This window comes from Leptonychotes weddellii, chromosome 7 (genome assembly GCF_054177405.1).
Source record: "Leptonychotes weddellii isolate Sample4059 chromosome 7, ASM5417740v2, whole genome shotgun sequence".
NCBI lineage: Eukaryota > Metazoa > Chordata > Mammalia > Carnivora > Phocidae > Leptonychotes > Leptonychotes weddellii.
Genome location: NC_138375.1, coordinates 84,099,225 through 84,112,184, shown reverse-complemented (window position 1 = coordinate 84,112,184; position 12,960 = coordinate 84,099,225). Strand labels below are relative to the sequence as shown.

The 12,960-nt window shown below is 35.1% G+C and overlaps 1 protein-coding gene across 5 annotated transcripts in view; it reads left to right on the top strand.

Moving 5' to 3' along the window:
* Positions 1-12,960, top strand: part of XRCC4 (X-ray repair cross complementing 4) — a 292,420-nt gene that overhangs the window by 90,345 nt on the left and 189,115 nt on the right. For all 5 annotated transcript variants that reach the window (XR_014147101.1, XM_081826618.1, XM_031016809.2 and 2 more), the window contains exons 5-6: positions 4,922-5,074; positions 6,169-6,275. Coding sequence is in view for 4 of the 5 variants with exons in the window: in XM_081826618.1 (XP_081682744.1) it covers positions 4,922-5,074; positions 6,169-6,275 (260 nt within the window). In the remaining variant the exon portion in view is untranslated. The remainder of the gene's footprint in view (positions 1-4,921; positions 5,075-6,168; positions 6,276-12,960) is intronic.

Genomic DNA, 12,960 nt, shown 5'->3' with positions numbered 1-12,960 from the left:
TTCTGGGCAGCCTCTGATACTCCTAAATCAGTGTCCATCCATGCTCCAATCATTTCTTCCCCATCATTGTTTCAGACTGTGTATATATGGGAGGATGAAGGAGGGACCAGCACAAAATAGATGCTGAGAATTCCCTTAGACCTATGGTAGATAGGTCCTAAGTAAATGGAATACACAATGGGATATTATATGAGCAAAAAACAGTCATATACGCATGTGCTTGTACCATGGAAAATGTTAATATGTTAAGATGAGAAATGTGAGTTATCAAAAAGAGGAATAGTATGCCAGTTTTTGCAAAATATATCTTTAGATAGAAAATATCTAGAGGGAGAAAATTAAATGTAATAGTATATGTCTGGAATTACAGATTAAATTTCTTTTTTTACTTTTTGGGGGTATTTTTTATATACATTTTGAAATTGAAATATGTATAGTTACAATCAGAACCAACTCTAAAGCTATTTCCATTTGGGATGACAGTGGAGAATAAATGAAGTTTCAATAAGAAATGAGGAATTACAGTATGAGTGAAGAAATGAGTTTTAATGTGCAGACTTTTAACATATATATCTGCTGTTATTTTTTGACTGTTTAATAATTGTGGTCTTAGCTCCATTTTGAACAAGTGACATTACTGGATCAATTTAATTTTGTATAGTTTAGGTGAAGGAGAAAACATTAGAAATATTATATGTGAATCCTTAAGTTATTAGCTATATTTATTTCACTTGTTTTTCCTATTTAGTTTCAAATACAACTCTCGAGTTGTATTTAGTTACTAAATAGGTCTTTTGTTTGCATTCAGACATCAAGTTAGAAACTCCAGCTTTATTCTGCATTATAGTTATTAAACCTGTAATTGGAGGCAGTTCTCAGCAGATTGAATTGGGTTGACACTCATGAAATCATTAGAATAGAAGAGACCTTGAAAGCTCTTTTACTTCATCTCTCTGCCTTCAAGCTAGGATCACATTATATCCAGATGAATTCAGTCTGATTTTTAAAGACCTCAGGAGATAGCTTCAACTCCCCTTGGTAGCCCATTATAGTGTTTAAGAACAGTCACAGTCAGAAAATTCTTCCTTCCATCTCTTGGTAATCTGAGTCCTTCATGGTATAGTTGAAGGCCATTTCCTCTTGTTTTGTCGTCAGAGAGGATGAGGAACAGCTGTTTACCATCTTCTTCAGTACTTAAAGGCTTATTAAATCTCTTTACCACTGCTTTCTTTTCCAGTTCTTTTTAGCATTCTTTGTCCTCTGAACTCCATTCACATTTTCTTTTGCTGTACATCCCTGACCTGGATATAAATTTGGCCAGAGCGGATTGTAAATATAAGGATTACTACACGATTTCTAAGCACCACATGTTCACATTTATGTATCTGATGTTTTATTTGGGTTATCTTTTAATCTCTTTTATTTTGGATTGTATTTTTGCATGAAATTGCCTTGTTTCTGCTCTTATTTTTGTTGTTATTTTTTGATGTTATTCTTCTTAGACTCTTTGTTTTCCTGCATAGAAGTATTTTATTTAGAATATTCAGTATTTCCCATACTTAGTCTTTATCCTTTTAATTTTTTTAAATTACTATTCTTTCATCATAGTTTTTAGATATGTCAGCCCTACAGTACTAATTAACCTTAACACTACTGTTCTTTTGTCTTAGTCACTGTTGAAAGGATGAAGCATCATTAGCCCTCTCCTGTTTGATGTTATTTATGTTTTCATCAGGTTTGAGTTTTGCCTTCAAGATGATCCTTGGACTAGTTGTAATCTAATCTAGTTGTATGTGAGTTCTCCTTTAGTATCACTGACTTGGCAGTGAATCCCATGTCTCTCTTTCACTGAATGGCCTCAACTTCTAATACCTGTCTAGTTCTTTCAGTGAAAGGTTGGCAGGAGGCAAGTAATATGGAAGGCCTAGTAGCATCATAATGCTGTAAGAGAGGATTGGCATTAAAAATGGGGTAAGGAAGATGGTATGTACTTCTTAGTTACTGAGTATTTAATAGAAGAATAATGTTCTCCAAATTTGTTGATAAATTAATAATTGAGAATAAATTTTTGTCCTGTTCACAATAATACTCTATCCCAGCCAACCCCCCACTCCCTAGCTTTGTCTAGGAAGTGTTAACCAGTTTGATAGTCGGAAGTTTGGTTGCAAGAAAATACTAAAGGTTTGCTAAAATCAAGCAAGATTAAGTCATAGGATGCCATTTATTCTATTGTTTATTCTCCTATCACAGACATGTTACCTTTGACAGTGTAGTTGTGATACTAGTTATTAGGATTAACAGTATTCTTTAGACAAAGTACATGATACTTATTTTGATATTTATTTTCATTTGTAATCCTTGTGTTGTACCAAATATTAATTTTAATAAATGTTTTGAAATTTGCTTGATAGTTGTTAAGTGCACATAATCTTTCAATTAAGAATTATTGAAGTGATTTATATGGAAATTAAATATGCATTTAAATCAGATAAATAACCAAGTGGTTCTTGTTCCTAAAACTTTATATAATGCACAAGATTTTTATTGTACATTTTTTTTTTTTTAAAGATTTTTTTATTTATTCATTTGAGACACAGAGATACAGAGAGAGAGATACAGAGCAGGGAGAGAGGCAGAGGGAGAGGGAGAAGCAGGCTCCCCGCTGAGCAGGAAGCCCGATGCGGGGCTCGATCCCAGGACGCTGGGATCATGACCTGAGCCGAAGGCAGACACTTAACTATCTGAGCCACCCAGGCGCCCCTTTATTGTACATTCTTTTTTTTTTTTTTTTAAAGATTTTATTTATTTATTTGAGACAGAGAGAATGAGAGAGAGAGAAAGCACATGAGAGGGGGGAGGGTCAGAGGGAGAAGCAGGCTCCCTGCCGAGCAGGGAGCCCGACGCGGGACTCGATCCCGGGACTCCAGGATCATGACCTGAGCCGAAGGCAGTCGCTTAACCAACTGAGCCACCCAGGCGCCCTGTACATTCTTATAATTGGTTTTTAATTTGCCTTTGTGTAAAGTATTTCATAGTGTACGCAAGTATTTTGGTGGTATGTATATTCTGTTCATCTTTTAAAATTTTTTTCTTATGTTACATTAGAAAATAGTACAAGAAAATGAGATACAATGTTTATATAACACTTTGCATCTGAAATAAAAATGCAGTGACATATTCCTGCTTAACATAAGCCATTGATACTGGCAGCTCCTCTTCAACTTTGTCTCTGTTTTCCTCCCCCACACTTTTTGGTATACTTCTCTCTCAAAGAGCTTTGCTTGATGAAAGGAGTACTGTTTTATTAATATTTACCACAAATTTTATTAGAAGCTGAAGGGGATGAAAAATGGTGCTCTTAAAATGGTGAATAGCTGTTAAAGGAGTGAAAAATAAATTCAGAATCACTGATTTTCCATTTCCTTATAGGATGTCCATATTAACTCCCTTTATTAATTTTTCTAATAGCTACTCCACATCTGTTGAATGCCAAACACTATGTTAGGCACTGAAGATAAAGCAGTCAATAAAACACACATGCTCTCTGCCCTTATGGAGTTCACAGCTGTGGCAATGATTGTACTATGAGTGTTGTAATTGCTCCCAGAAAATGTACTGCTTTTTGTTCCTTTTCATTCCATAAGAGGCCCTGATTCTTTGCATCTCTAAATAGGTAGATTATTGAAAGCATAGGAACATGTATATCAAGGGTATCAAATTTTGACATTTTTGTTTATAATTTTTCAATGAAAAATTCTATATTGCAAATATATAAAATATATGTACATAAATACATGTATATTGAAAATACTAGAATACCTGCATAGAACAAGTATAAATAAATAGTAAAGAGAAAACAAGGCAGAGCAAGACTGTATTTAAAAGAATATTTTATAGGGAATAATATATGTTTGAATCTTTAAAATACAGGTTTATTCATGGTTTTTGTGTATGAGCATATCTTATATATACAGTCTCTGTTAGCTCTCTTTATATCTAGAAGAATAAAATTAGTATAATCGCTTGTTAGCTCATTTGAACATTGTATAAAGAATTATAAATGATAGAGAGAATTTTATATTTTGTCTTATATATCTAAAATTGAAGATATATAGGGTTCCTCATTTGCTGCTTCATTAATCTCTCCTTGGAAATTTCAAGTTGGATATTTTCATTCATTATATATATGCATCCGTGAGTGTGTGTATGTGGTGCTGATAACTGCCTAAGTCATGTTCTTGCCATGGAGCAGTTCATAGTCTAGGGAAAACTGATTAGGTAAATCACCTAATCACAAAACAAGATCATGGTTGGGCGCCTGGGTGGCTCAGTTGGTTAAGCGACTGCCTTCGGCTCGGGTCATGATCCTGGAGTCCCTGGATCGAGTCCCGCATCAGGCTCCCTGCTCGGCAGAGAGTCTGCTTCTCCCTCTGACCCTCCCCCCTCTCATGTGCTTGCTCTCTCTCATTCTCTCTCTCTCAAATAAATAAATAAAATCTTTAAAAAAAAAAAAAAAAAACAAGATCATGGTTGCTATTATAGTAATACTAGTAAAGTACAGGAAACATAGGCTCTAATTACTCTTGTGTGAAATTCCTCCCATAGAAATACTCTTTTGGAAATAAATCGTAGATGTAAATAAATGATTACATTTAGGCATTTAGATGTTCTAAAAGCTTTTTGGGTATCATTTTCCAATTTGATCCTTATCTCACTGCATAACTACTAACATTAATAAACAATAAATTCTAATTGTTTAATTATCTGTATAAAACTTTTAAGTCAATGAAAGTCTATGAAAGTGATTTTTAATTGTATTTCCCTTGAAAAGTTTTCTTGAAATCATCTTCAGTATTGGATTGAATAATATTAATGCTAAGAAAAACTGCATGATTTATTTATTTGTTTATTTACATTTTAGATTTGAAAAATGTGTGAGTGCTAAGGAAGCTGTGGAGACTGATCTTTATAAACGGTTTATTCTGGTGCTGAATGAGAAGAAAGCGAAGATTAGAAACTTACATAAATTATTAAATGAAGTTCAAGAACTAGAAAAGAACATTGAGCCTGAAAGGTATTTTGAGTTGTCTGTTTTGAGATGGCAGATACAGAAATTTGGATGGAATTTTTTCCCAAACTTAATGAAAGTTAGGTGCCAACTTTTTAGTAATACGAGATCATTTGATAGTCTGGGGTTGGATGCTCTGGCTGTTGGATGCAGTGGGCTGGAGAATTCTCAGCATGATCTCTCCTTGTCTGCCCACTGCCATAACTACACTTAAATCCCTAAAACAGGCATATGACTTATCTAAGTATTATTTGTGTAATTCTTAGACATCATTAAAAATAATAAAAACTTTTATCTTCTGCAAAACTGCAGAGTTGAATACACATTTGTAATCTTGGTGTCTAAGTAGTGGTTAATTTTAGAATCAGGTGGCTCTGAGAGTGGACATAGCCTTGATTTTTAAGGAAAAATCATAGGTGACTTATAGCTGGTATGGTTTGGACATTTATAATTATTTTAGTCTGATTTTTATTGTTTTATTATTTTATTTATTATTTATCCACTTAATTATTTTAGCGGACCCAGGTTTGGATCTTTTGCCCTGAATCCAAGAGAATGCACAGGTTTACTAATGGCGTCATATGAAGAATACAGCATTTGATGTCAGATGGTCCTAGTTCAAGTGTTGTCTGGCACTGATATCTGTTAGTACATGACTTTGGGCAAACTGTAAACTCTCTGTGCCTTACTTGGCATCTTCATAATAAGACGAAAGGTACCTCTCTTGAGAATTTGGGGGCAGTCAAAAGCAAGGCAGAACTGCTTTGAGATCAATAAAATACTGAATACTCTGTGAGCCATAGAAGATAATTTGGAAGAATAGTATTTTGATAGATGATTAATATGATAAGAAACTGATTTAAGAGTTGATTATAGTGAGCACTAAATCACATTTAAATTAGGTAGAAGGGAAACTTGTTCTTAAGAGAGTTAACATATAGTCTTTAAAGTGCTTTCATCTTAATCATATATATTTCAATATATGTTTATTTAACTACAGTATTTTTCCAGGGATATTTTCTATATTTACTTACTGGTGAATTTGATACCTAGCCAGGGGTGAGCCAAAAATTTATAATTCTACCTTTCTCTGCTTCTAGGGAAACCACAACGTGTTCTGAAATGACTGCTGACAGAGATGCAGTCTATGATGAAAGCACTGATGAGGAAAGGGAAAACCTGCCTGATCCTTCTGTGTTAGCTCCAGGTAAGAGGAATGCATTCATTACCTTTTTTGAATATCTCACTCGGGCTTCTTATTCTAAAGGTAATAAACCGTAATGAAAAATGTTATGAAAAAAGTCTTTTCTACAAAAATTCTTCAGGGTTTTTAGTCTGAAACCTCAAGTACTTAATGTTAAAAATTAATATTTATTATAAAACGCAGCAACTCATTAGCAAGCAAGCATGCATACTTACACACACACACCAAGGCATGCTATTTCTTATTAAAGAAGGGTGCATAAGGAATAAGCAAGATATGTATGTGTTCATGCTAGTTATCTCCAGCTCAAAGCTGGCTGCCTTTAACCTGTGAGATCTTATCTAGCTAGAACTATGGATGGTCAAGGAGCAGGGTGATCTAGAATGCTTCTGATTGTCTTGAGGCTGGGCCTTCTTTCACTATTCAGAAAAGGGGAAGAGAAGGGGAAATGGCAGTTTAAGGTAAAGTACCTGAGCCTTACTCAGTCCCTCAGATTTAAATCCATGAATTATTTTTCTAAACATTTATAGATTTCCTAGAGGCAGGAAACTCTGAACTCATCTTACACTTACATGGTTCTGGCAGAAGCCTAGTAGTCTCAAAATAAATGTTTGATTCATTTATTTAGCAAATATTTTCTGAGTGTCTCTTCTGTACCAGGAACTATTCTGTGTCGGGGAGAGCAAAAAACAAATATTTTTGCTTTCATGGAGTTTATAAATTCTAGTCAGGGAAACCGACAATAATAAGATGAATAAATTGAATATCAACTATATTAGATAGTGATAAATGCTGAAGAGAAAAATAAACCAGGGAAGGACAATAGAAAATGTCAGGGTGGAAGTAGGATAAAGGTTATAATTTTAGCCAGGGCACCAGAAAAAGCCTTGGTGAGAAGGTGACAAGTCTATCTGTGGGGTGAGCATGCTAGGCAGAAAAAAGCAGTTAGTACAAAGGCCCTGATGTGGGAGCTTTCATCAGCTTTTTATTGATGTGTTTAAGCAACAGCATGGAGGGAGGTATGGGTAAAATAGAACGATGAAGATAGGGGGAATGGAGGTATGAGGTCAGAGAGAGGGCAGATCATGTGTAGGGCCTTATAGGCTATTGTAAGCATTTCAAGGTTTGCTTTCAGTTACACTGGAAACTGTTGGAGGGTTTCAAACATCAGGTGATGTGATCTGACTCACAGTTTTAGCAGGATTAATCTGGCTGTTGTGTTGAGAATGGAGTATACGTAGTGTGGTAAGCACAGAAGAAGTAAGAACAGTGGAAAGCTGGTTCAACAATCGTGAAGGATGTGAGCGGCTTACACCAGAGTGATAGCAGTGAAGATGATAAACAACGGGCAGATTCTAGCTATGTTGAGAGGCAACATATTATTGTTGATGAAGTGGGTATTGTCCTGACACAACAATCATGATAAGTGTTTTGGATTGAATACCAAAGGCATGCAGTTGACTTACTGAATTAGGGGAGTATGCAAAAGGGGGGTTAGGAACTCAGTTTTGCAAACCTTAATTCTGAGATACTGAGTAGGGAGTTGGGTATACAAATTTGGAATTAGGGAGAGGGCTTCCTGCCGAAGATGTTTAAGTAAAGAGATATTTAAAGCTGGCTGAGCTATCAAGGGAGTTTGAGAAGACAGAAAAGGGCAGTGATCAAGGACTCCACCCTAGTGCACTTGGATGTGTAGAGTGAGGAGACCAGCAAAGAAGGCTGAGAGGGAGCAGCCAGGAGGTAGCAGGCAAACACTGTAGGACACAGGTGTTCCTGGGGATCTTAATAAGACATTTTCAGTGGGATAGCAGGAATAGGAGGTTCAAAAGAGTGAGAGGAGAGAGTTGGGAAGAAACAGCAAGCCTATTAACACTTTTAGCAAGTTTCACTGTAAAGAAAAGGAAAGACCTGGGTAGCTGCTGGAGGGGTGCATAGGGCCAAGGGTTTTTTTTTGTCTTTTTCTTAGAGGAGAGAAATAATACCACGTTTGCATATTGATGGGAGTAAGAAAGGAAAGGGGGGAAATGTTGCCAGAATTACTGGAATACTGTTTCTCCTAAGTGAAGATGGGATCAAATGGACAAGTGGCAGGATTTGGTTAACTAGGAGCATGGGCACTTTCCATAAGGACAGAAAAGAAAGTAGAATAAATGGACAAAGACATAGGAAGGTATCTAATTGGGGGTCATGGACATTTACTGATATTGATTAGATAAGTTGGTTGATTAACCTGATTCTAATTAGATTTGAATTGGATCACACAATCACACACACTCTCACTTTTGCACAGCAGAGTTAAGTTTGAAGGCAATGCTTGTTTTACATTAGTGACCCAATATAAAATGAAGTCATTCTTTAATAATCAAATGTAATTGAAAGCTCACTAAAAAGGGAATCTGTACTCTTTCCAATCTAAATGTTCAAAATTTTTATTAAATACAATGGACTTTGATTTTGTTCCTTACTCAGAGTGTCTTACTAACCTTTGAAGTAGATGAAAATTATTGTTGAAGAGAAAAATCCATGGTTAAATAATAGGTATATGAGAGTGGGGTCCTTTATGTGTTCAGTCTATTTTAGGTAAAGCTTTACTACAATTGTACTATTTTATTTTATTTTTTTTTTAAGTATTTTTTTTTTTTAAAGATTTTATTTATTTATTTGAGAGAGAGAGTGAGAGAGAGAGAGAGCACAAGAGGGGGGAGCGGGAGAGGGAGAAGCAGACTCCCCGCCGAGCAGGGAGCCCGAAGCGGGACTCGATCCAGGGACTCCAGGATCATGACCTGAGCTGAAGGCAGTCGCCCAACCAACTGAGCCACCCAGGCGCCCTCAATTGTACTATTTTAAATCTGGCAAAATTTCTCTTCTGTCTTCAAAAATGTTTAGTTCATTGTACCTTTTTCTCTATCTTTTACCTGGCATATTTTCTTTAACTCAAATCTAGTTCACTACATATTTGACATATAGGTCTCCGATTCTCTCTCTCTCTTTTTTTTTTTTTTTTGCACTTAACTTGCTTTTGGCAGGTTTTGATGTCAAGAATTAAGAGCATTTTTATTCGACATTTTAACTATCTTTTTCCTTCTGCTTCAGTAAGAAATATTTAGGAAACTGAATTTTGGAGGAAAAAAAAGAGCCTCAGACCTAAAATGCTTGATATTGAGTAAGAACTGGATTCCATACATCTGAGAAACATTTTATGTGTTAAACAACAGAATAAGCTTCCTTATAACTTACCAGATTCTATAATTCATTCTTTTACAGAGACAAAATTGTACTCTTAGTCCGTGGGATATATGTTTATATATATAATCATAGCTTCGTCTTTTGGTATTTTATATATTATTACTATGTATTTGGACCAGAACAATGAAAGTTTCTTCCTGAACTTACTCTGCCATCTTGATAATGAATTACCTATTCTTATTGTACAAGTAAATATTTGAATTTATTTTAGATATGCAGGTTCATGTGTGCTTTCCCTACAATAAGAAAAGGAGTAAAAAAATTGATGCGATTTAATACATTTATTCTTTCAGAAAGCCATTTATTTAAATTGCTGAATGTTTAACTTGGTAGTCATTTCTATTATGTAAATGTGTTTTCATCATTAATTTTTAAAACCATCAAATTTCCTCATGAGTCATTCACATTTTTACCCCATTCCTGTATGATAAAAGTTTAGTGAGACCAAGATCACTTAGTGATTCCACAGTATTCATTCAAGGAAAAGGTCTGCTTATTTTTATACATATATCCAGATGTATGATAGGGATATTGTAGTTTGCAGGAAACTTGATAGGTAACTTTTTTATGTATAGGCAATCTCTTTTATTACTTTTTTTCTCCAAGGTTTTAAATTTCCCCCCCATCATTAGGGCTGTTGAGGAAATAACTGATGACAGTACTCCAGTCTAATAAACTACATCATGCTCGTATGTATTATACCATATAGTATGAAAAACCCCTAAAATTTTTAGAAGTTGGTTATCTAAAAGAAGATCTCCAAAGTATTCTGAAACTTGAACATCACAGTCTATACCACTCATACCTACATTTTATAGTTTTCTGTAACTATATAAAGCAAGATTTACTTTCTATCATTCTTAACTTCCAGAATTTCTAGATAGGTAGCAACGGTATTACAGACTTAGTTTAAGAAATAAATGATTAATGCATACTAAAGCCCATAGGCATTTAACTTTGTTTCAGATTAAGGTTAAGATAGATAAACTGGTTGCTGTGGTCTCTGTTTATATCTCCACCCCTGGATTACCAAGGAGGATGGATTACTTTCACTCTCACCTAGTTTGTCTAATTCCTTGTGGCTTTAAGGATTTCCTGGTTTGTCTGGATTTGTCCTACCTCCAATGTTGTTTTTGTTTTTTGTTTTGTTTTTTAATTGAATGGAAAAATAACCCTGTTGGGTTTTTATAGATATAGTAAAACAACCTTCTCTACAGGAAATCTTCTGTGTTTTTGGATACAAATCAAGGTAACATCTGATGTCCATGTCTTTGGAGAAACTTTAGGTTGAAGTAGGTCTCCCAAACAACAGAACCTCACCAAAATACAAAGAGAGAGAAGTATAATGAGTATAGCATCTGAGTGCCAAAACCTCTAGCAGTGCATCCACGTGGCCTTTTATTTGCCCCAACAATATCTGCTATAACCTAAAAATTAATTTATGGTTATGCAGTTTTTCATATTTATAACCATTTTGATACTGTAATAATAGTAAAATTGTATGTGAAAATAATTTTTAAATATATATGAATATTCTAAGAATTTTAACCATTATTATAAACAGTTTCTTCGTGTTAACATAATTCAGAATGTGGGTGAATATTTAGTACAAAGATTGGGCTTATTTCATTGAAATAGGACCTTTCCTATGAAGCATTTTGAAAACTTACGCTTAATTTGTTCCTAATTAGCTTTTACAAGAGGAATTATTTTAATGTCTCCTTAATTATTTTAAATTATTTATTTTTAAATTAATATAATTAATATTTTTAAATTGTAACTACTTCTATTAGTAGAAATTGACAATACTTCTTAAAATAAAGACCAATTAAATCAGCCTTACTAAAAGATAAATACGAAAAATACTTATTCTAGAATGTTTTATTCTTCTTAGCTTCATTTTAAAGGTTCACAACCACTAAAAACAAATAAAATAAGCTTAATACTCATCTGCATAATTATTAGCCTGGGATTTAGCACATTAGTTTAATTAGTCTTGATTCTTAACCAACAGGAAGGTCTCTGTATTACTGCTATCAGTAATTTAGGCTTCTACTTAGTTGGTGGGCTTCCTGAAAGGAAGTGTGATTATAGAATAGCCTTTTAGAAAATAAATGAATGGCTATGTCAAAGAGTTGATGAATACTGATATAGTAGCTTTTAAAAATAGAACAGAATCCAAAATTTCTAAGTATCAAAGAGCTCGTTGCTTCAAACAGTGAATGTCTACTCACAGAAGGGGTAACAACATGTACTGCCAAAGAGATTAGTCAGAAATTCAACTTTAGAATCACAGATTATTCCCTTAACCTTATCCAGCTTGTTTATCATAGACTCATTTATTGATAAATTATGAATAAGAAGCTTGATTTAGGGCACACCTGGGTGGCTCAGTCGGTTAAGCGTCTGCCTTCCCCTCAGGTCTTGATCCCCGAGTCCTGGTATCGAGCCCTACCTCAGGCTCCATGCTCAGTGGGTAGTCTGCTTCCTCCTCTCCCTCTGCCCCTCCCCCACTGCTTGTGCTCTCTCTCTCAAATAAATAAAATCTTAAAAAGAAAAGCTTGATTTAATGAAATCTGTCACAAAACTGGAAGAGCAATTTTTTTTTTTTAAAGATTTTATTTATTTATTTGAGACAGAGAGAATGAGAGATAGAGAGCATGAGAGGGAGGAGGGTCAGAGGGAGAAGCAGACTCCCTGCCGAGCAGGGAGCCCCATGCGGGACTCGATCCCGGGACTCCAGGATCATGACCTGAGCCAAAGGCAGTCGCTTAACCAACTGAGCCACCCAGGCGCCCTGGAAGAGCAATTTGAGTGTATTTTGTAGCAGTTATGGGCTCTTATACATAAGCAACACTGCTGAGGAGTGATATTATGTACTTCAGAAATCTAGGTCTCATGTAGTTCTAGATCTTCTAGTTCAAGCCTGTCATTTTTCAGATGAAGAAACAGAGGCCTAGAAAGGTTAAATATGTTACAGGAGAAAAGAATGAGAAAATATTTGACTTCTGTAGTTGTAAACCACATTTGCACATCTCTTTTTGAGATATTTTTAAAAGCCTTGGAAATTTCCTAACACTGAGGAAATTGCAATTAGTGCAATAGAGTGATGAGAACACTTCTGCTGAAGAGGAGATTCTATTTGTGCATAAATTCTCCGGAAAGAGAGTCAACATCATCAGATTAAACAAACAAGACTTCATGGTACATAGTTAGGAAGAAAATTCCAGAATGAACATATTTCTATTGAGGTTATTCCTTGTATATTTTTCTATTGAGATACAGTTGACATATAACATTGTGTAATTTTAAGGTGTACAATGTGTTGGGGCGCCTGGGTGGCTCAGTTGGTTAAGCGACTGCCTTCGGCTCAGGTCATGATCCTGGAGTCCTGGGATCGAGTCCCGCATCGGACTCCCTGCTCAGCGGGGAGTCTGCTTCT